This window comes from Carassius gibelio, chromosome A4 (genome assembly GCF_023724105.1).
Source record: "Carassius gibelio isolate Cgi1373 ecotype wild population from Czech Republic chromosome A4, carGib1.2-hapl.c, whole genome shotgun sequence".
Lineage (NCBI taxonomy): Eukaryota > Metazoa > Chordata > Actinopteri > Cypriniformes > Cyprinidae > Carassius > Carassius gibelio.
Genome location: NC_068374.1, coordinates 20,144,937 through 20,170,112, shown reverse-complemented (window position 1 = coordinate 20,170,112; position 25,176 = coordinate 20,144,937). Strand labels below are relative to the sequence as shown.

General features: G+C 40.0%; 1 protein-coding gene across 3 annotated transcripts in view; it reads right to left on the bottom strand.

The window, feature by feature from the left end:
* Positions 1–16,568, bottom strand: part of LOC127972522 (cadherin EGF LAG seven-pass G-type receptor 1-like) — a 100,163-nt gene extending 83,595 nt beyond the window's left edge. The window contains exons 1-4 of one of the 3 annotated variants that reach the window (XM_052576099.1): positions 15,313–16,568; positions 13,948–14,170; positions 13,038–13,153; positions 9,340–9,428 (exon numbers count right to left, since the gene is read on the bottom strand). In XM_052576099.1, the coding sequence (XP_052432059.1) occupies positions 9,340–9,428; positions 13,038–13,153; positions 13,948–14,170; positions 15,313–15,934 (1,050 nt within the window). In that variant the 5' untranslated portion in view covers positions 15,935–16,568. Of the gene's footprint in view, positions 1–1,337; positions 3,201–4,287; positions 4,454–9,339; positions 9,429–13,037; positions 13,154–13,947; positions 14,171–15,312 lie in introns of those variants that run through there. The other 2 variants (XM_052576089.1, XM_052576109.1) reach the window with 2 other exon arrangements.
* Positions 16,569–25,176: the final 8,608 nt, after the last annotated feature.

Here is a 25,176-nt window from a genome sequence, read left to right as displayed (position 1 = left end):
GTAGATCTTATTTGTTTTCCCTAAAAATATGCTTTTGGGTTAACTGACATTGGGTATGTTTATATATTTGTGCTTTTATTCAGTATGCAGTAGCCATAAGCCATGAGGGAATAAAGGAATATTCTGCAATTAAATTTTCTGCAATTTAAAATTTTGAATTTTTCTGACAAACGGTTCTTGAAAGTCTGCATTCTTCAACCAACACAGACAGAACTCCATGAATACACAACAATGTATTCTATTCACTAGCAGCACAGTAAAACCAGTTTAGCCTGATTTAAAAACAAATTACTCTTTTCAATAAAAAAAAAAAAAATGCTCAAAAATCATTGTTGGATTATTGGTTTGAATTAGCTAAAACACTCCTCGACTATATATGTAATAGCAAAAAATAAATGTAGCTAATAAATGTTTAAAATACACAGTATAAGTAAGTGATAGTGTACATCCAGCCTGATTTTATCTCAGAATAAACACCAACAGGGTGATCACAAACCAAAAATCACTTATTACACATCCTTTCACCACAAAAATAATTAAGGCAATCAAAGAATTAAGATGAAAATGTTTTAAAATCTTACCAGTTATTTAGTTCTCTTATAATCCATTACAGCGTACAAAACAATCGTAGCAAAAAGTGAGTTCGCAATACCAGGATGACATAATTAAATAATCGTAGACCATTTTTAACCGAGTTTTAATATTTTATTAGCTAAACAAACACAAAGCTTCAACCAAGAAAAAAATGTTCATGCAAGAGTACAGCGCCGACTGCTGTTACCTGGATGAGCCTGAGTTATCAGCTTTTACCGGTTGTTATCGAGGGATAACGTACCTTGAAATGTCGTGACTGACCAATCAGAACCAAGTATTCCACAGAGCCGTGTAATAATAGTGTTTACTATAAGCTATTATCTTTATTTTCTGCACCACTACTGTTTTTTTTTTCTTTTTTTTTTTTTTTAATTATGGTTTATCCCCAAGAATGCTTAATGGAAGTGCTGACAAACTCACTAAGTAGAAACTGAGCCTGACTGTAAATTTACCTGAGATTCATATCCCTACTAATGAATCTCTTTGGACACAGATATAAACTGCTGGAGTCAGAGAAGAAGATGTGGGTCTGTATTCACAAAGCTTCTCAAACTACAGAAGAAGATTTTGAATTTGATTGCCTCCTCCCAATGTTGCCCTTTGTCTCTATATGACCAAGTGCAGAACTGATGCGAAAGTAGCACGGGAAACTCTGAGATGCTTTGTAAATGCCAGGACCCTAAGGCTGGAAGGATAGCAGGAACCGCCACCGCAGAGCTACATTAGGTCACTGGATACAGTACCTCCTTATGAGTGAGCTCCAGCCAGGCGGTATAGAGATGGACGCGCAGCACCCCACTGGAGTCCAGCAGGTGCAGGCTGTCCTGCGTAGACCACGGGAGAGAAAGTGGCGATTAGAATGTATGATGACCCCACAGATATTGAAAGCCCTTTTAAAGGTAGCAGCAGACGCTAGTAAAATCAGCCCCAAAGTACATTTACATTTAACAGAGTAGCCTGTCTGCTATAAAACTAAAATTTACTAAAATAATAAGGGACTAAAGTCTTGTTTTATCCCAAGTTAAGTTCTAACAACTTGCCCCTTTTACATTTGGGTCCATGTTTAGTCATCAAAAGTTATGTTTAAACAATAATAATAATAATAATAATAAAAAACAATCCAACAACAAATGGATTGATGGCTCAGTCGGATTAAAAAAAGCAAAAATATGTAAAATGTAAAAACTGTATATATAAAAAGTGTGCATTTTAAGAATGGGGCAGTGGAGGTCAATACTGAACTGATCGAAATTTGCTACATTATTGATTATTGTTATGCACAAAACTAATAATGCGTTCAAAAGTAGTGTACTGTTGTTCACTTTTGTCATTTAAAAGTAGGCCTACTGCGATACGAACTTTTTACATAGTAGTAGATAAAATATTTATTGTAGCCTAAATCTCAACTTATAACATTAATGTAATTAAATTAAATACAAAAAAGTTTTGTCAATGCCAGTACATTAATAATATCATAACAATCATAACATTATAACAGGCACCTTCCTATTAGAGACCTGCACGGCCGCGGGATCCATCAAAGCAGAGTGCGTTGCAGGACAACACTTAATAGGTGGGTAGAGACTCGTATTTCTGAGCAGTAAGTCTGTAAAGCAATATACTGTGAGAGGGATGTGTGTAACCGAGTCCCATACAACTCAAAATAATAAACCACAAAATTAGCAAAATGATTCACTCCACTGTGTTGAGCGAGAGCGCTTCTCTGCTGTCTTCACGTACTATCGAAAACTTCCTATTTCCAACTTATAAACTCATGATCACGAGCTTGATGCATTCTTTTCAGTTAAAATAACAGTGGTCAGTAGTCATCAAGGCAGAAATGGCAATTATGTTAAAACAAGTTCTAGTGACAGTTATGCTTAAGATGCTAATTATGCCTTATTGTTTTATTGTTTTCGTACCAATTATGCATTACAATAAAGCTACATTTTTGGGGAGATTCAGGTGTTTAAACCCTAACCAAACAAACTGAACTTTGTTGTCAAATACTGTTGTTTTTGGTAACTTCTTTAATTCTAGTTTTAGTGTAGTCTTTGTGTAAAGCTGTCATTTTAGTTTTTATTAGTTTTAGTCACGTTCATACTCTTTTTAGTCTGGTCAAGTTTCAGTCAAGTTTTTATTTTAGTCAGAATAATCCATGATTATTTTCGTCTAGTTTTAGTTGAAAAAAAACTAATGACATTTAGTCTAGTTTTAGTCAATGAAAATTGTATTTTAGTCTCTTTTTAGCAATGCAAATCTGTTTAACTCAGTCAATGTAGTATAAGTAAGTTACCTAGTAGTATAGACAAAACCCACATTTTCATTTAGCCAAACTCATTTCAAACAAGGTTATCATATTATATTATTGTTACCTTATAGACTCAAGAATACATCCATTCCAGACACGGAAGATGCTCTGATTTGAATTTACAACATTTTACCAACCAAACATGTTAGAAGTACACACATTGGTCCTTTTCTCTGTGTCAGACTTAACTTTGTTTGAGTTGAATTGTCATCTTCTAAATTCAAACTCAATGCTGCAAGTGGGGCTTGAGGAATTGACGTCGCCTGCGTCTGTGCAGTGCAACCTGATGCAGCCCCTGAAGTGAGACACAGGAAACAGAAATACTTGCAAAATAATAGTAATAACGCGACTAAACGAGACAAAATAATGTTCTAACATTTAGTTTCATCTCGTTTTGGTCACTAAAAATGAAGAGACATTTTAGACATTTTAGAGCAACACTAGTGTCAAATGAAATTGTTCCATTAGGAAAGATTTAGCGTAAATGCATCCAAAATCAAGTAGTCTGCCTCTTGAGTGACATGGATCGTTCAAATAATAAAAAATAATCCCTAAAAAGGGAAACAATTTTAATTTTCTTAGATGTTTGACATATATCATCACACACTGTGGTTTGAAATGCTCTGATAGATAAACTCATTCATTGAGAATGTGAGCTGGCACCCTTAACTATGACCTGAATGGTTTGCCTTTAAAATAATTGTTTGCCTTTAAACCCTAATTCCGCTCTCTTTACTTCTAATATTGTGCAATTCTTTATTAGGCAAACTAAACCGTTTGCGGCAAGTTACTGTATGCAAAAAAGAACATTATTTATTGCTTACTATTTTTTCCCCAGTGGTCCCGTGTTTACTCTCTGTGAGTATAAGTCGTACGTACTGGCACACAGTTAAGCTGCTTTGTGAACCATTGTGCTTTGGTCTCATTCTTAAATGTGATTTAGAAATTAAGCCAAGTTGAACTGAATTGAGTTCAGTGTGACCTGTGTTAAATCAGGTTTTATGTTTTTATGTAGTACATGATATTCATATGCACCTAGGTACTAAGCAATTCTCTGTTGGGATCTAAATTTTGTGCCGATAGATGATAGTATCATGTATCATGTATTATGTACTGATGATTGTTTGACATATCGCCTGTGGCTGATCCCTTTGACGATATCAAGATGATAATAATACAATAATAAAATTATTACTATTATTATTATTTCAATTATCAGGCTAGTATTATTATCTAATTAATACTAGGGCTTATTTGTTTCATCATATTTATTTTCCACATTTTTATAGTGGTGTGCACTATAACCAATCACACATGATTCCGAGTTTATAATTTGATAGAACACTTACAATTTAAGTGTTATAATTTAATAGACCACTTACAATTTGAAGTGTTTAGCAGTCAAAACACCAGAGTGTTCAGTGCTTGCGCTCGCTGATTGAATTCTGCTCACTCGCCAATTCTCTGATCATAAACAACAAAGTTCAGTTGTGATGTAAGTATATGATATTTATTCAACATACAGTGTAAATAGCTTTACTGATTATAACAGGAGTGTTTTTTTTTTTTTAGTACATAAACTGAAACATAACATAACATAAACATAACAGACTGAAGTCTGTGATGATGTTTTTTGACACTGTAAATATTGTAAGGTAAGGAAATGATAAGCATTATAATTAGCAACTTACAATGTTTTTTATTATTAAACTATTTTGTATTATATTAAACTTTACATAATAATATATAATTTACTTTATATACAGTGTATATATATATATATATATATATATATATATATATATATATATATATATATATATATATATTATTGTTGGGCATAGATTAATTTTTTAATCTAGATTAATCTCACTGTGATCTTGAAATTAATCTAGATTAAAATGGCTCATTCGAATTCTGCCGAAGGCATTCAGAATATGTGTGTTACCCAAATAAAATTGACAAACAGTAAGTCTTTGAGAAGGGGTTTATCAAGCTAGGTGGTGTATTAGAAAAGGGGCTCATCTCCTGTTTCCAAAATACATCACAAAGTGCTTGAAAAAGCTGTAAACTAATTCCACACTGCACAAGGTGCAAACAACCTTACGCCTGTTTCACACATACTCCGTCTGCAGTGTATATGCGTTGCATATTTTTTTTTACGTACCCATGTTAATGGATTTCAGTTGCAATCCAGGAGTGTTGCATCTGTAGCAGTGCAGCGATCGTTTACTTACTGAGTAGCAGACTGCAAACGAGTCCTGTGTGAAAGCACATCAATTCCGTGCTGCACCACATACGTAACGCACACAAACTTCATACGCACTGCAGACGGAGTATGTGTGAAACAGGCGTGAGCAGGGCCGTAGCTGGGATGTGCCATTTACACAATGTTTAAGTTTTTTTTCAAGTTTGTAGGTGTCACGGTACAGAAACCAAATAATTAAATGTAAAATAGCACTGGATAGTCTTCAACGTAAAAATGTTGAACATTATTACAGTTTGCTATATTTCACGAGTTCACCCTTACATCTAATCTGAAGGCAAATAGTAGACATATTTTGGCGTGCTGTCCTGGGGGAGGGGTCCGGGCCCGGAGCACAGCCCGAACCCAAATAACTCCCCCTATCCCCAATTTGGGATAAATAGATTAGAAGTGAGGAGTTGGGGTGGAGGAGGGATGCCGAAAACTGTCGTGGGACAGTAGGTAGGAAGACTGGATATATATACGCTTGTGTGGTATTTAAGATGATTAGCTAAACGAGATGCACCTGTGCCAAATTGAATGATTATTTGATCGTGCTTCTCCTGAACTTTGTTAATAAAACCACATATATCAAAAATTATATCTGGTGTCTGAATAATTTTTGGTTTGACTGTTAAAACTACAAAGTAATTCAGTCAAGAGCAGTGAGTGATTTTCATTTTCATTTTCTTGGATTAACATTACAGCAGCCAGTAGCTAAATTAGGCGCGTTCACTTTAAGAGACGATGAACGCATACAATATAATACACATCCCATTTTTTTCCTCAACTGTACTTTCACTTAAGAAATAACTGGCAGTTTTTTCGAGCATAATTTCCAAGGTGGATATTTTGACATATTTTGTATGTATTTGTCGGCACAAAAGCAAAAATAAGCAAATTCGGTGTTCGAGTGTTTTGAGACGCCTTTCTCTGCGTGAGCCTGAACACCAGAACACCGCGGTGCTGAATTGGGCTCTTTCACATATTTTTGTTTGTTCAAACTGCAATTTGTATTTGTTCATTCAGGTGCAGGAGGGACTTCAAGGAGAACTTCGCAGAAGAGAGCTCGTTTCAGTGTCGCTGTCCGTGACACGCAGCTCTCTCTCTCGTGCGCACCGAACACAGCGCGAGTAACCAGCTACTCTGTTCGGCTTTTCCGCATCTTGTGTTTGGAAGCTTTAATGTTTAAATCGACAAGCGGTAAGGCTTAAAGATAAGCTTTCGTGACGATGCGCAGCAGTGGCCCATCTACTGTCCTGAGCATCTTTTTAGGCTGGCCTCAGCCAGTCGGTTATATAAAATATCAAGGTGAAAGTCATCATAGCTTGCTTAGTATAGACCCAGCTCTCAACCCAACTTTGAGAATAGATTAACGGCAATATTTTTTTTATCGCCCGATAAGAGTCTCGCGTTATCGCAGCATGTTAACGCCGATAACGGCCCACCACTAATATATATATTTTGATATATATATTTTGATAGAGCACTCCTAGATCTACAATGATTTACAAGTGCAACTTATGTTACGATGCTTTTGGGAAACAGAACGTAATATTAAGATCAGTTGTATGATCGCTTTTACAAACTTCTTAGGCTTACGAAGCTTTTTGGAAATGCAGCCCACATATGACTATGGAGCATATCACCCAACACTAATCTAAATATAACCGCATGAAGTTTTTCCAAAAGTTATAAAGTCACAAGGGCAAATTATATTTATTTGTCTATTTATGAATATTAAAATTAATCATCCTAAAATATTCTCTTCATAAAAAAAAAAATATATATATATATATATATATATATATTGCACTTGTCTCAACAGCTCAATGTCATAAGTGAATGTTAGCTATAGTTACATGGGGATGTCTGTGATTTTAGATTAGTGTCTGCAATATATATCCAGCATGTAATGAGTACTATGTTGGAAACCAGTTCTAAACTGCAGGAAAATTGAAAGGTCTGAAATTAACTTATAACTTATATATAAATAATAATGCATTGTGTGTAGTCACTATAAATACTGAAGTACACAATGATTAAAATTCTAATATTCTAATGTTGTTACACTATCATACTCTGATAATCATAAAATATACACTACTGTTCAAAGGTTTGGGTTGTTTTTTTTATTGTGCGCAACCAAACTGAATATATTTTATCAAACATAAATTAAAACAGCAATATTGTGAAATATTAGTATAGGCAAGTGGGTTAAAGTTAGTCAACATTTCCCTTACAATTTTATTGGACAAAATAGTTTGTGGATAAAAGCTTAGATTTTGGTCACATAACATAATGTCACCATGCATTTTTCTTCTGACTTACCATTTTTTTTTAAATGAATGTATTTGCTGAGTTCTTTGACACAGAATAAGTTCTAGTATATACCCACCAACATAATCACTCTCTGACCCCATAAATTAAGCACTTGGCATTAGGTAAGAGTAAAGCACTTTGTCTTTCTACAAGTTCCCTTAAGTGCAGCGGGACCTTAAAAGGTTGTGAAATTATGAGCAGATTTTATCTGAATTCCTCAGAAATCCCAAATGACCTCTCTCTGGCGCTGTGTGGAGGTGATAATCAGGAAAAGCATTAACTTGTGGAGGAATTTCTTTAGATCTGGACAGTATACCCACTCCTGACAGTACTCACACTCAAGGAGACATGGTTCAGGACAGTTTCATCTCTCATAGAGAGTGGCTCTCTTGGGACAATGTATGTGTGTGTTTAAATAGTTCACCATGGTCAATCACTGCGCACACTCGACAACAGCTGCAGGCTGTCACACACTTGCTGCCTCTCTGGCCTCTCTTTTTGCTGTGTGTGTATTAGAAGCAGGTGAAGTATTTTTGACACAGCTGTGTATGAGGACTCCTGCTTGGATGGTGGTCTAACACCTTCTCGGGACCCACTATGAGTTGTGTTTATTTAGTGCCTTGTCAAGGTGTGTTTTGTGTGTGTGTGTGTTTGCGTGTGCGTGTGTGTGTGTGTGCGTGTGTGTATTGTGTTTCACCAATAGCAACTCAGGCTTGACGTAAGAGTTCTTCAAACTATTATGTGCTCAATCAAGACAAATAAGAAAGCAAAAACTGCATAACCCATAGCATACTATATAGGGGACCATTTACACTTCATTCTAAACTATTTTTTTAGGTGTTTAAAGGTCCAGAACTCTCTCACATGATGTTGTGGTGTGTTGTGTGGCTGCCAAGTACAGATGCTTTGAAAGTTCTAAAAAAAAAAAAAAAAAAAAACATTTGCGGTACCATTCGTGATTTTACTACAAACACACGTAATTTAATACATGGTTTGTTCAAATGCTTCTTCAAAAACCAATAATAGTACCATGTAAAATTTATAAACAACTGTGATTTAACATTTTCTGTGTTGTCATATCTTTAGAAACATCCAACAATACACTAGTCTGAGATATCTTCATCAATTAAAGTTATTACAGAAAACTGCATTACCCTCTTTGCAAGTAAATTAAAACTTCTCCCTTTACATTTTAGACCTCCTCATTGTTTCCGTCCACCAACAACTGCTGACTTTATATGAGAACAAACATATTCAATACAGAAAATCTTTAAAGCAGTTTTATGAAACTCAAGTTGCAATCTCTTATAAGCAGGAAGACTTCTTGCACATCACAATGGCATATTTAGTTTCTGATGTTCTGGGCTTGGAAGGGTCGAGAATCACAGGACAGAAATAAAAATGACTGTGTCTTTTGTTACCTATGTGCATTAGTTATTTTGAAGCTTACACAAATCCTATGGCCTCCAGTTAGCAGATTGTCTTACCTGGACTGTCACATGGAGAGGGCAACATGAGATAAACTCTATTCATAATCTTCTAGCGGAAGAATAAGCAACACATGCAAAACCATGCTAGTAAGTGCATTAAGACTTAATCGTACAATTGCAGGATAGCCGTTGTTTCCTTTGGGTGTGGAAGCATTTGAAAACAAGCTCCGGTTGAGTGAAATGCAATGCAAGTCAAACATGGAGATTCCATGAATAAAATAATCTGTCTTTCTCAGGTCATATGCAAGTGGAAAGTAAGAAGATCATTGTGGGAACAAACAACATCCATAACTTGTCCTGGTTTTCCAAAATAAGCGTAAATCTTCATGAACAACACTATTCCGATAACTAAAAGCAAAACTGACTTAATGTCTTACCTTGTTGTAATAGTGAAGCTGAACTGAATGCCACTGGCCATCACTAACGCCACCTTGTACAAAAGGTGCGACAGTTGTTTTAGCCTCACCTGGGAAAGAAAGACAATATTATATATATATATATATATATATATATATATATATATATATATATATATATATATATATATATATATATGTGTGTGTGTGTGTGTGTGTGTGTATGCTGCTTTAAATTATGAGCAGGTAAAATACAGTAAAAAAAAAACAGTTATACAAACTACAAACAAAACAATTTATATACACTAAATACAACTAATAAAAGTGGAATTATAAATATATAACATGATAAAAGCAAGAAAAGAGCAATTCAATATTTTGCTAATAATAATAATAATAATAATAATAATAATAATAATAATAATAATAATAGGAGTTCAAATTAATCTGTAATTTTTTTCAAGCTAATTTTCTGACTGAACAAATTTACTACAATACATTTAGTTTGTTTCTTACACTGCATGTTAATTATGTATAAGTTGCAAAAGTTGGTAGACACATGCAAATGTTACAAATTAAAATTAGGAGTATAACATAAAAAAAAAAAAAAAACAGATATAGTTCAAAGAGTGCGTTTTGGTATCCGATGAGGGTGTTTCTTGTATAAATTGTGGCTTTGTCACCTCTGGTCCATCATAAAGTCCAGTGCAAAAGATCCGGTGAACCGTTTTCTTCAACCGGTTTATTGAATCGAACTGTCCGAAAGAAGTACTGGTGATCTGAAAAAACTGATGCAACCGGTTCTTGACTCGTAAACGAGTCAGTCTATTGATCATTATATGGCTCAACTCGGTGTTCATCTTCAGTTCTCTCTTCACAGCTGTTCAGTCAGTGTACTGTTTGAGTGCATGAATTACTCCGGGATATTGGTTTGTTTGAACTCAGAGGGAGTGTCAGCCACATTAAAAAACTTAACAGCTTTTACATTTGTGGATTAATGCGTATTGGAGACGCGTACCTTTTAAAACGATTCAGTTCGATTTGGTGAACTGGTTCAAAAAAATCCGGTTACATCGAATGATTCGTTCGCGAACCGGATATCACAAATTGCTATGTTTTGAACTCTCTCTCACAACAGACACGGAAGAGAAGACAATGCTGAATAAAGTCGTAGTTTGTGCTATTTTTGGACCAAAATGTATTTTCGTTCCTTAAAAAAATTCTAACTGACCCTCTGATGTCACATGGACTACTGTGATGATGTTTTCTTACCTTTCTGGACATGGACAGTATTACTGTTCACAAAGCTTAATGGAGGGACTGAGAGCTCTCAGACTAAATCTAAAATATCTTAAACTGTGTTTCAAAGATAAACGGAGGTCTTATGGGTTAGGAACAACATGAGGGTGAGTTATTAATGAAATAATTTTGCTATTTGGGTGAACTAACCCTTTAAGTGTGTGTGTGTGCATACGTGCATGCGTGCGTGTATGCGTGCGTGTGTGTGTGTCTTCCATGCACATGCAGGGAAATGTTGAAAAGACCATCTGGGTCACTGCATAGTCTCTAGAGCCCGACCGATATATCGGCCGGCCGATATGAGCTAATTGCATTTAAATCGGCATCGGCGTTTATAACGGCCGATGAAACATGAGAAACAGAGTCTCATGCTTCACTCATTTTATGAGTGTTGCATAGTTTGCCCACCAGAGAGCTTGCCGCTGGGTTCAGTGTTGCCCTTCAGATACAACGCGATTTGCGCTGCGCTATGGCGTAGGCTGAGTTTTAAAAACTTTTAGCGGGAGCTCTTTCATAGTCTGTTGTTCCTCCTTTCGGTCAGCAGCAAACATGTATCTGTCCCGTTGTAAGAAGCAAGCGATAGCGCTAGTCCTGCTGATGAGAATTAAGAGAGAAGCAAGGAAGAAGAGGCTACCCTCAGGTCCAGAGAACAATTTGGTGAATTCAGTATTCCGTAATCTTCCGGTAACAGTAGGCAAGACGATGTTTTGATTCAGACTGCACAAAGAAAAGAGGAGAAGATATACGGGTCCGTTGTGAATGTGTCTGTGAGAGCAAATATAGTGTAGTTACAGTAACTACAGTGGGTGCATCAGAAATGATTAAACCAGAGGGGACATGTAAATAAATGTGAGCTGAAAAAACGCTTTTTTTCTTTTTTACATATTGTTTCAAAGCAGCTTTACAGACATAACAGGAAAATGTTGTAATAATATTGTTAAATATAAGTAGGTAATACCTATTGCTTGACAAATATATATATATATATATATATATATATATATATATATATATATATATTTCTCATTTTTGCCTATGTACGAGATCCCTGTTTATTATTATTATAATTCTAATGATGACATGAGTAATGATACATGGTGATATTATTAATACACATGCTTATTCTTTCTATGTCTCTCTTTCTACCTACAGATGGCTGAAAAAGGTGAATTCTGTAGCAGCAAAGTGTGGGACTACTTCTGCAAATACTTTAACTTTAGTATTATAATTTATTTACAGTATACACACAGACTGTTAAAACCAGCTTCAACTGGAAGAAAGTAAAAGTGTTAAATGTTTAAAACCAGACTGTTTTTTGATCATTAAAAATATAAATACTTTTGATGTGCAATTGTTTAGTCATTGAGACTGTAATCTAAGGCTTTTTTACATAATCCCTTCTGGAAAATGGTTTATACAGCCCACATACATAGAACAGGCAGATATTTTGCTATTGAATGTTGTGTAAGTGCAGTTTATAGGAAATGGATCTAATATCCAGATTATTTTCAAAATCAAAATATCGGCTTATAAATGGGCTCTTTTCGAGTTAATATCGGCATCGGCCCCAAAAAATCCATATCGGTCAGGCTCTAATAGTCTGATTAAAGTTTGGAAACTTTAGAACATATAAATCCTTTGTCATAAACACATTCACCTAGAGCAATTCTCTCTCTAAGTGACACAAGGCTACAAAAACAAGCTGTTTAATGTAGCATGATGTTACCTCTGATTGTCAACACTACTGTCTGCTGTCCCAGGACTGAATCTGACATTCAGACAGAAACAAACTCTATATGAAGGCACAAGCGCATATTTGACCGCTTGACTAACGGTACTGTAAGTGCATGGTCATTTTGTACATGCTAAAATTGTGTTAGTATTGTTGTAATAAACTCCAGTACTCTAGGGGACGATAGAATTACCTTCAAACGTAAATTTAACTGACTATTATCATTCACTTAGCTAGCTGTAAAAATGTTGACAATTTAGCTAACTTTATCTAACGTGCTCTGCTAAACTCTCCTCAAATGGTTGCTCTTGCCATAACAGTAGTTGAACTGAAAAAAAAAAAAAAGAAAAAAAAAAAAAACTGGCCACAGAATACATTATTGTTTGTTGTTTACATTCATGCTATAGCATTAGAATGCTGAGAATAATTTGAGTTCACATATTTAAATAAAGTTCAAGTTCAAACTTGAACTTGAAATAAAGTATATTTTGGTAAGGGATTAATAAAATATCGGCACCATATTGGTTAATGGCAAAGTAATTATTGAATAGTTATTTGTGCATGCTCATTTCCCATATTTTTACGTAAAGATTATTAGTTTATCTGCCCTATGATAAAAAAATATTCAATGGCTCATCATATCAGTGACCTGGTCTTCTCAATTGTAACAGTGGCAGGAGTGTTGTACCTGCTGAGAAGGTGAGTTGAATCTGTTCCTCAATGATCTCCACAGCAATGAAGTCGTGTTTCTCATTAAATCGACCATTGTAGAGTAGGAGTGCGTTTCTCTCTCTTGTTGCAAACCTGGACAGAAAAGACACCGATTAAAACAACAAGAATAACAGGTTTTATTGAATGTTTGCACTACCCTTTCATAAATCTTTACATCTATCAAAGGCTGATTGCACTTCTCATATGTTAGAACTCAAGACTTCAATTCATTGAGATACAAGAAGTAATACAATTTTTTTAAATCAAGGAAACAGTAAAAAAATAAAATAGAAATCAGAGAGGAAGTTAATGTAAGGCTAGTGGTCCAGAAACAAGAAGTGGTTCCTCTGCCCTGGGAGGCATATCCCACCTCCATCATGCCTGGGCCGTGGCATAGAGGGCAGAGGAGTCAGAAACCAGCTGCTCTACAGGAAGAAGATACAAATAAAGAAAAACACTGATAGTGCTCTCTCAACACATAGCCCTTCCTGTGTCTACACAGAACAGGAGTCCAAATATTTCTCTAGTGACGCTGTCTCATTAGTTAATTAAATTAACTTTACAACAGTTTAAACAAATTATCCATATGTCTTTCTAGCTTTATAAATCCAACAGATAACAGGCTAAAATAAATTCTACAGAAAGGGCAAAATTGACTTGAGCTTGACATAAAGATTATCCATGTATGACCCAGAATGAGTAGAAGATAAGTACAGGCATGTTACTCAGCCAGACAGAGCTCAAGGTCTCCTTATGCTACCTCTTCAACAAATTACACTTTGAAGGATGACAAGCTTCAGGCAGATGTGTCAGTGTAACAAGAAGGTAAACAGAGGGATGTCATAGAGGTCATAAACAGTTTTCTTTTCACATAACCGAGCACTTACATGAAGGAGACAGTGAAGTGGAATCTCTGTCTCAGGCCTCGAAAGGTAACGAAGGACTGTCCAGGAAAGCTGCGTGTCATCATCTCACAGAAAGGTTTCTCATACTCTCCAGAGGGGCAACTGCATGTGAAGCCACCCACTAGCAAGTTGACACACTCACCTCCATTTTTACATACCCCGGGGACACAGCGACCAGAGCGGGCATCTATTTCACAGTTTTCACCTGTGTAGAATAATCAGAAGTAAAGTAAACTTTTAACTTGACAGGTAGATTACATTGGTACGGAATTCTGCAGGACACTGGCCCACCAGAAGCACTGCTATACTGGCCTTAAATCAAAGTTTCAACCCTGACTTAGTCTCAGCTTTCCATACGGAAGCACTTGACAATCCAAAAGTTCCTCTATGGCACCACCAATTCCCTTGCTGAGAATGGACAAGCAATTCATGCAGTGTTATATATCAGCCATTATCCAGACAAGATCTGAACAAAGGGTGTTTATGTGTGGCAGGGGAATGGGATTGCAGTCCCTCTGCCTGTAATGACCCCTGATTTCCTTCGGATAATCTTTCTCTTGGAGGGAAATGGACAGATCTGTTTCCCTCTAATGTGAGAAAGTCAGAAAGGGTTAGATGATGAGAGGCAGGCTGTCATCACTATTATAATGGATGCAGAATATCAAGTTGAACTGTGACCTTCAAAGCACCTAAGGAGATGATTAGAGGGGGTAATTGGCCTTGATAAAGAAGGGGGAGGTTGTCAACAATAGCAGAATAGCCTCCAAACTGGAGATTGATGAGATATAGTCCTCACTATGCATTTCTTTTTATGTTATACTTTGCCATTTAGTCACAAAGCTTTGTTTGACATGGCATGATCTTTGCTCAAGACTCAATATGTCATAATTCCACTTGTTTGTTCACCTGTGACAAGGACACCCTGACTTTTGCTTCGGAAGGCAGTGGCTCTGGTGGTTTCCCTATTTGTGGTTTACCCCAAATGACTGACAGTTCTACCCTGTGGTTCCTTCAGCATTCATACTGCTCCTGCCAAAACACTGCTCCCTAACCACAAACCTCCAAACCCAAACCATATTCATGCAAGTGTTCAGACTACAGTAAACACACAAATGCTGTATGCCATAAAACAGAAGCACACAATCCTGCCCCGGGAGATCTACCTAGCTGTAGAGTTCCAATTAAACCCTGATCGAACACATCCTTTTGTGATCATCAAATGCTTCTTAAGATCTTAAATGGCTGGTTTGGTTGTGTTTGATCAGGGTTGGAGCTGAACCTTACAGAAAGGTAGATCTCAAGAAACAGGATTGGGCCCCACTGCCATAAAATGTTTTGCAGACTCACCTGTAAAGTCTTCTAGACACTCACAGGTGTACCCTCCTTCTCGACTGCGGCAGCGGCCATTGTTGTGGCATGGACCTGAGTAGCACAGGTCAATCTCTGTCTCGCAGTAGTCACCGGTAAAGCCTGTCGGACAACGGCACCGCAGGCCATTAATCGGATGGATTGGTCTGAATAGAACTGTATCAGAGGCTATGAAAGGTGGAGAACTATCAAACTTTAACACAGAGACGCATTTCATGTAATTCTCGCAAGGTTCTCGCAAGCAGATGTTGTCATCAAATGGAAGGACGCTTTGGCTGGAGATTTTCTGTAACAGAGTTCGGTTCAGGTAGATTTGCTCCTGGAGTTCCTCCGAAGGGAAGTAATGATCCTGAGCTCCTCCAGGAAGCAAGGCGGAGAAGGTGACATTGAGGATGTTGCCGCTGACATCTGTGTCATTTTGGATATTGAAGATGAAAACTCCTTCTCGACTAGTTGATAGAACAGCTGCCACACCTTTGGCGAATAGAGAAAGCAATGAGGATAGGAAGCGTTCCTGGGACATGTTCTCCAGGCGGACAGTGATGCTGTTTGTTAGCATCTCGTCAGTGATGATGGTCACACGGAGAGTGCAGAAGGCCATCACTTGGTGGATACCATCTAAAAATGATCAAAACAACTGCCTGTTAATAATTCAGTTTTACATTCCATGAAAACACAACCTGCCTCCAGTCTTAGAATGCTGAAATTTTGGAATGTTTCAGCTGGAAGTCACTGGCTTCTGGAAAATAACACTGTTCTCTTTTAACACAAAGAAAGTCTACATATGGTTTTGGGTTGGAGAAGAAAGCATGTTAACAAACAGGATTACTACAGAGCTGCACCACAATTAGACAGATCATCTTGGTATCTTGCTTCAGGACACAAACTTATCTTCTCTGTTGGAACTAATGCCCTAACAATTATGATGGAGAATTGACAACCGTAAAACGCTGTAAATGCTTTCATCCTCAAAAGTACAAAAAGGATTGGAATACTTATTATTGGATTATACACAATCATAAGTACAGTTCCATACTCAATTACAATGTTTACAAGTATACACTTTCAGAATATGACAGTTGCTGATTTAATGCATACTGAATGTCACTTATGTCAGGTGGGCCAATTGCTTAGCAACAGACAACAACCCTGTGCATACCTTTGAACAACTTCAGCATAAGAGTGCAAAAAACAAAAACAAAACAAAAAAACAAGTATTTTCTTATTTTACTTACAGACATTAAACTGTACAACTGACAAACTTCCAAATCCTTAAAGGGATAGTAGCCTATTGAACATCATGTTGTTTCAAACCTGTATGACTTTCTTTTGTAAAATATAAAAAATATATTTTTAAGAACATAAAGTTTCCCCAGTGCAGAAATGCATAAATATAATTATTTACAATAATTATTATAATTAATTACAATATTGTGGGGAAGTTGTGGCCTAATGGTAAGGGAGTCAACCCAAAGGTTGCGGGTTTGAGTCTCATAACGGCAGGGTTTGTAGGTGGGGGGAGTGGATGTATAGTGCTCTCTCCAACTTCAATACCACAACTGAGGTGCCCTTGAGCAAGGCAACGAACCCCCAACTGCTCCCCGGGCACTGCAGCAAAAAATGGCTGCCCACTGCCCCCCGTGTTGTGTCTGTCTGTGTGTTCACTGCTGTGTGCGCACTTTGGATGGGATAAATGCAGATCACTAATTCTGAGTATGGGTCACTTTACATGGCCACATGTCACGTCACTTTTCATATGACACAGAATATTGAACTAATAACATTGTATTACATTACAAAGTTATGCCTGGAGCACTGCCTGTGTAGTATAGATAATACAGAAAAGGTCAGATTAAAGCATTCATACATCTGATCTGAATCTCACTATTTTCATGTGGAGAGGATGGATTTGACAGGAAGCTCCCACAAGAACCGCAATGACTGTTCCGTTTTGCTAAGGGAACAACTGCAGAACAGGTGGTATATCCAATTAATACCCCTGGCAAAACAATGTGGCTAAGGCCTTTCACATATGGAGGTGTTGTGTGTCTTTGGTTTGAATTATGTGTCTCTAAATTATATCACAGCCATAAATCACAAGAGAAGGGAGTCACCATTCCCAGTAAATGGAATACATTTCCAACTCTTGTCTGGTATGTAGTGCACTATATTTGGTTCACTGAAGTTGATGACATAAGCACATTGCATTGACTATAAATTATAGTTTTTTTTTCACTGATAACATGCTGTTTCTAATTCAATCAGATTTGTGGCTTTTATGTTTAAAATGAGAATATGCAAAAGCTTGGTTGTGACATCTTCATTCATTACATATGAATGATAGAGCACAAAAAGCTCTAACAAAACAACTCCTTTCACAGCAACTGTGGTTGCATCCATTATACTTTCATTTGTGGCTGCTTTTCTTGCAAATTAAATCTATTAGCTGACACATAACTGTAGGCACAGATAATGCCATTTTATCAAGAAGGGAGGTTGCTGATGAAAATGTCTGTTGGCACCATGCCTAACAAAACAGGAATATCATATTTACTAGTTTTTGTGCTTTTCTGAGATGAAAGATGAATCTAACAAATAGGTATTTTCTCTCAAAATGTGGAAATGTGTTTTAAGACAATGTATTATCATAGGTATCACCAGTAGCTCTTGTTCTGATTCCAAACTAGTCAAGTCACCTTTATTTATAAAGCGCTTTAAACAAAATAGATTACATTAAAGCAACTGAACAACATTAATTAGGAAAACAGTGTGTCAACAATATAAAATGACAGTTAAGGCAGTTCATTATTGGATTCAATGATGTCATCTCAATTCAGTTTAAATAGTATATGTGCAATCATTTGCAATCAAGATATCGCTATAAATGAAGTGTCCCTAACTAAACAAGCCATTGACAACAGCTGCAAGGAACCAAAACACCATCGGTGACAGAATGGAGAAAAAACCTTGGGAGAAACCAGGCTCAGTCGGGGACCAGTTCCCCTCTGACCAGACGAAACCAGCAGTTCAATTCCAGGCTGTAGCAAAGTCAGACTGTGCAGAAGAATCATCTGTTTTTTGTGGTCTTGTCCCGGTGGTCCTCTGAGACAAGGGGCCCTATCATACAACCGGTACTTTTTTGTGCGCCCATGGGCGTGCTGATCTAAAAAAAGAGGTGTGTTCAGGCGCATTGCTATTGCACTTTACACTTTGCATGTAGATTGTTAAAATAGGACCCAAGGTCTTTACAGGGGATCTATATCTGGGTCTCTAGTTGTCCTGGTCTCCACTGTCTTTCAGGGTTGTAGAGGCCCACTGCTGCTTCCACCCCGCCGCCGGCGCAACCTCAGCCTGCTCGTCGCCGAGGGCGCCCCCCTGCGGCCTCCTCCACTCCCGCTCGGCCACAGCAGCAGCCTCCACCCCGGCCGCAGCGAGGAGATGGCACCAGAAGGGTGGCGCAACCCGTCTCTGCCCCTAAACCTGCCAAACGCTAGGCCAAGCGGCGTTCCTGAGACGGGCGACCTGGAGTTGGAGACGTCAGCTCATCAGGAGATGGTATCAGGACCACTCCTTCCCCCGGAGGAGGGCCGGGGGAGAATCTTTTGTTCTCGTTTTCTTTTTGTTCCGCCACTGGCCCCGCGGCCGGTGGCACCCAAACCTTCACTAAAAGAGCTGTTTCCTCTACCTCCGGGTCCCAAGAGGCCACGAAAGACAGCTGGCGACATGCTTCCTCGCCGCTCTCGTTACCCTCTCCCCTTGCCAGTTTCCGTGCAAAGACGGCTCAAGAACGCTTCGCCTTCTCATGCCCTCTTTGCCACTTGGAGTCAGACGAGTGCCCGCACTCCGCCCCCGCTAAGGGACGCTATGCCTCCCATGCCGGGGCTGTCTGCTCCCACTGTGGGTTCGCCTGTAGTCCCTTTGACCCCGCTGGTTCGGTTCCTGGGAGCCTGGCTAGAGCTCCCCAGGCCTTCCCGCTGGCTCATCCAGACGCTCAGGCTCGGCTACGCGATTCAGTTCGCCCGGCGTCCCCCCAGGTTTCGGGGTGTCCACGCGACTATGGTGGGCAAAGATGCCCCTGTCATGCGCGGAGGTCTCGACCCTGCTGGCAAAGGGTGCGATAGAGCCGGTCCCTCCAGCCGACATGAAGTCCGGCTTTTACAGCCCTCACTTCATAGTACCCAAGAAGACAGGTGGGTTACGGCCAATCCTGGACCTGCGTGCCTTGAACCGAGCTCTGCACAGACTCCCGTTCAAGATGCTAACGCCCAAGCACATTTTCGAATGCATTCGTCCGATGGATTGGTTTGCAGTGATCAACCTGAAGGACGCGTACTTTCATGTCTCCATTCTTCCTCGACACAGACCGTTTCTTCGGTTTGCTTTCGAGGGGCAGGCATATCAGTACAAGGTTCTCCCATTCGGGTTGGCCCTCTCTCTCTGTGTCTTTACGAAGGTCGCGGAGGGAGCCCTGGCTCCTCTCAGGGAACAGGGTGTCCGTATCCCAACTACCTCGACGACTGGCTGATCCTAGCTCACTCTCGAGAGTGGTTGTGCGAGCACAGGGATCTGGTGCTCAGACACCTCGCCCGACTGGGACTTCAGGTCAACTGGGAAAAGAGCAAACTCTCCCCTGTGCAGAGGATCTCTTTTCTCGGTATGGAAATAGACTCGGTCGCCATGTTCGCGCAGCTTACAAATGAGTGCGCGCAGTCACTGCTGAATTGCCTGAGACAATTCGAGGGCAAGAGAGCGGTTACACTGAAACTGTTTCAGAGGCTCCTGGGGCATATGGCGTCCGCGGCGGCAGTCATACCGCTCGGGCTACTCCATATGAGACCGCTTCAGCACTGGCTTCACGACCGAGTCCCGAGATGGGCATGGCAACAGGGCACGCTCCGAGTGACCATCACTCCGGCCTGCCGCCGATACTTCACCCCGTGGTTGGACCCCTCGTTTCTACGGGCCGGCGTGCCCATAGAACCGGTGTCCAGACATGTTGTTGTATCAACATATGCCTCTGCCACGGGCTGGGGTGCCATGTGCAACGGGCATGCTGCGTCAGGCTCCTGGACAGGACCCCGACTTCAGTGGCATGTCAATTGCCTCGAGTTGCTAGCAGTACGTCTTGCTCTGCACCGCTTCAGGGCCCTGCTGAAGGACAAGCACGTTCTGGTCTGTACGGACAACACTGCGACCGTAGCGTACATCAACCGTCAGGGTGGTCTACGCTCCCGCCGCATGTCGCAACTCGCTCGCCATCTCCTCCTGTGGAGTCACAAGCATCTGAGGTCACTTCGTGCCATTCACATTCCAGGCAGGCTCAATCGTGCAGCCGACGAGCTCTCACGACAGCAGTCTCGCCCCGGGGAATGGAGACTCCACCCCCAGTCTGTTCAGCTGATTTGGGAACACTTCGGAGACGCTCAGGGCATCGGAGGACGCTGTTTGCCTCTCCAGAAAATTCCCACTGCCAGTTGTTTTACTCCCTGACCGAGGGCACCCTCGGCACGGACGCTGCTGGCCACAAGTATGCGTTTCCCCCAGTGAGCCTTCTTGCACAGACGTTGTGCAAGATCAGGGAGGACGAGGAGCAGGTCCTCATGGTTGCGCCTTTTTGGCCTGGCCGGCCCTGGTTCCCCGAACTTGTACTCCTCGCGACAGCCCCTCCCTGGCCAATTCCTCTGAGGAGGGACCTTGCCACACCCTCTGGCACCCACGTCCCGATCTGTGGAACCTACATGTGTGGATTCTGGATGGGTCATGGAAGGTTTAGGTACCTTGCCACCACAGGTGGTAGCTACCATCACTTCAGCTAGAGCCATGTCCACCAGACATGCCTATGCTTTGAAGTGGAACCTCTTCGTTACTTGGTGTTCTTCACGGCGTGAGGACCCCTGGAAATGCCCGATTGGGTCAGTGCTTTCCTTTCTTCAGGAGGGGTTGGAACGAAGGCTGTCTCCTTCCACCCTCAAGGTCTATGTGGCTGCCATTTCGGCTCACCATGACCCTGTTGAAGGTAAGTCTCTTGGAAGGCACGATCTGATCATCAGGTTCCTGAGAGGAGCAAGGAGGCTCAATCCGCCTCGCCCTCAGCAAGTCCCCTCTTGGGACCTCGTAGTGGTTCTATCAGCACTGCAGAGAGCTCCCTTCAAACCCTTGCTCTCAGTAGAGCTAAAGTTTTTATCTTTGAAAACTGCGCTCCTGACGGCTTTGGCTTCGGTGAAGAGGGTCGGGGACCTGCAGGCATTTTCAGTTGACGAAGCGTGCCTGGAATTCGGGCCGGCTAACTCTCACGTTATCTTGAGACCCCGGCCTGGGTACGTGCCCAAAGTTCCCACCACTCCTTTTAGGGATCAGATGGTGAACTTGCAAGCGCTGCCCCTGGAGGAGGCAGGCCCAGCCCTGGCGCTGCTCTGTCCAGTACGTGCGCTCTGCACCTACGTGGACAGAACTCGGTGCCTTAGGACCTCAGACCAGCTCTTTGTCTGTTACGGAGGCCAGCAGAAGGGAAAGGCTGTCTCCAAGCAGAGGTTATCCCACTGGATAGTGGATGCTATTGTCCTGGCTTATCAGGCTCGAGACCTGCCATGCCCCCTAGGGGTGAGAACTCACTCAACTAGGAGCGTAGCTTTCTCCTGGGCGCTGGCGCATGGCGCCTCACTAGCAGACATCTGTAGAGCTGCGGGCTGGGCGACACCTAATACATTCGCAAGATTTTATAATCTCCGCGTAGAGCCTGTGTCCTCCCGGGTACTCGCCCCTTCGGGCCAGTAAGGACCTGCTCGGTGTCAATCCGCTTGCTGGGCCATTCCACTCCGTGGACTGGATGCGTGCGCTATTTCCCTCAGGTGAGTTCCTCAGTCAGAACCCTGGGTTCCTCCAGCACTGTTGATGTCCAACACTTGTGTACATGCCCTTTGGTCAGCCATGTGTGGGACTAGGTGCCTCCATGTGTCGTGATTCCCCTTCTGGGTAATCCCACGTGTGTATGTCCACAGTAAGTCTCTCCGCAGCGTGTGTCTTTCCCTTGGCAAGCCCTTGCCAGCTCCGTCGTTGAAACTTCCACCCTGCGGGCTGGGTACCTCAGAGTTCTTACGTATCACCACCTTGGTAGATACCTGCTTTCTGTAAGTCCTCCCACGGGCAGGCAGCCTGCTAGCATATGTCCAGCTGGAATATGCTACCCAGTGTATTCTGTGTGAGCTATAGGCCCTCACTCGTGCTGGCCTCACGACAGGGTGCTATCACTCACACGGGTCACTGGAAGACAGCCATGTGGCGTTTTGTAAGGGACCCCATTCGTAACGTCGAACGTGACCGACTGAAAGGGAACGTCTTGGTTACGTATGTAACCCTCGTTCCCTGAAGGAGGGAACGGAGACGTTACGTCCCCTTGCCACATCGCTGTTCCGCTGAACGGCCGGGTCACTGACTCGGCTCCTCAGCGAAGACTTGAATGCGAGTTGCTCGCGTTGCTCCTTATATACCCGCTCTGCGGGGCGGAGCTCGCGATGCAAATTCCGCAGACCAAGGTACTTTGTGTACCATTGGCTCGTTTTGTACCACTCGAAGGTGATTGGGCTCTCGGGCGAGATCCCATTCGTAACGTCTCCGTTCCCTCCTTCAGGGAACGAGGGTTACATACGTAACCAAGACGTTCTGTTTTACCTAATTAATGCAGCCTAAAAATCCTTTAACAGATTTGGATATTAGAAGCGTATTAGTGTGTTATGTGTAAGCCAGTTTTAAGAGATGGGTCTTTAATCTAGATTTAAACTGCAAGATTGTGTGTCTGCCTCCCGAACAATGTTAGGTAGGTTATTCCAGAGTTTTTTGAAATTGCCTGAGTTTTGAGAATGCAGTGGATGTGGAGGATTATAATGTAACAAGAGCTTGCAAACAACACAAAAATAATTAAAAGTCATCAGATATTTTGACTAGATTTCTTCTAAAGAAGGTTTGTCTTCTTATTTAGTTTAACCCACTTACTAAATTAAAATATCCTGTCAGTATTCACAAAATTTGTACAAAATTGTTTTCCAGATTTTTTTTCACCAAACATTGAAGTGTGGTATATATTTATTCTGTCAGCTGTTCGCTTAGTATTAATGTATAGCTCTGTTGCTGTCAATAACCAGGCAAGGCTGCTGTCTCTCAAAATGCTCTCATGTCCTCTTCATGAATAAACAATTTTTGTTATATTGTTTGTCATATAAAAAAAAGAGTACTTATTAAATAAAATGCTTAAGAATACGCTTAAACACAAATTGGATTTAATGTTTTTGGACACTTAATTGCCTGTTGATTGCAATTAGAATAACATATAAATTAAAATGCACTTAAAAGCGCTCTTTCCCCAGTAAAGTAGGACTTAAGTAACTTAAGTAACTTGTTATTTAAGCAGGACTAATATATATATATATATATATATATATATATATATATATATATATATATATATATTGTATAATATAATTGTAGTGTGTGAGTTGGAGGCTAAGCATAAGTTTAGCACAGATATATTTTAGTCTAGATGGAAATAGGGGTCCACGCGCACCCCCCGGCTTTTTTTATGCCACCTGATTTTTTAAAATCCTTAAAGTGTCTATTTTCATAATCTGCCAGGTGCCAAGCTGAAATAATGTCCCAAAGGGTTCTTTTTTAACCCTTTGCTGCACCCGACCGGAACCCGAAAAATCTAAAAGTGAAATAGAAAGTGGCATAACATTAGAAGTAAACAACATACAGAGACAAATGAACACAATTTCCCATACAATTCTGACCCCAGGAATTTAATGGAATGGTTATTTTTGACATTTGACAACATATTGACCTTATTTCTGGACAAAAATAGCAAAAAATGGCCAAAGATTTTTTGTTTTCTCAAGCGCATAGGGTTATTTTTTTTCCACAACATATTATTTCTTTATCATTCAAGTGTCTATTATAAAATTAAATTGGGTACCAAGCTGAAATAATGTCCCAAAGGGTTCTTTTTTAACCCTTTGCACCAAACCCGAAAAATCTAAATATGATTTAAAGTGGAATAACTTTTGATGTAAACAACTCACAGAGACAAATGGACAAATTTTTCAATACAATTCTAACCCCAGAAATTGTTATTTGTCATGTTTTATAACATCTTGACCATCTGTGGTCAAAAAGAGCAAAAAAGTTCATTTGACAGTGTTTTTATTATACTTAACAGCCCAAAATTTATTCGAATTTTTACTTCACCTATCCTGAACCTGAAGATATTTCAAATAGTTTTACTTTTGAAGTTAACAAAACAAAGCAAATTAGCTTAAATAAATAAATAAAATAAATAAATAAATAAATAAATAAATAAAAAACTACAGAAAAAATCCAAAATGGTCCAAAAAGTTGACTGAGCATAAACTGCAAGTTTTTGATTTTTGGGGCTTTGCAGTTGGTGGTCGTCAGTTCATACCTGCAGATCGCCATCTCCCACTGCTCTCTCTTTTGGAAAAATTTCAGTAAGTATTTGAAACTATAATTAAGATATACCTTTGTAGTCATAACTTAAAGTGATTTTTCAACAGTTTTTACTATTATCACAGGCTTTCGGAAATCGAATCTGTATTCTATACTTCATACATACTTACCAAGGGGAAAATTAAACATTGTAACACAGCTGAAGTGCCTCCAAAGAGGATTCGTTCCCTAACACGTATTTTACATGTCTCAACTCTTTCTGAGTATGGTAATGTTACCACACTCAACACATGCAGGTGGGGAGGGCAAGCGAGAAGCTATCATATCTACACAGTATATGAGATATGTATATGAGTATATGAGTATGAGTATATGAGACTCTGTAAA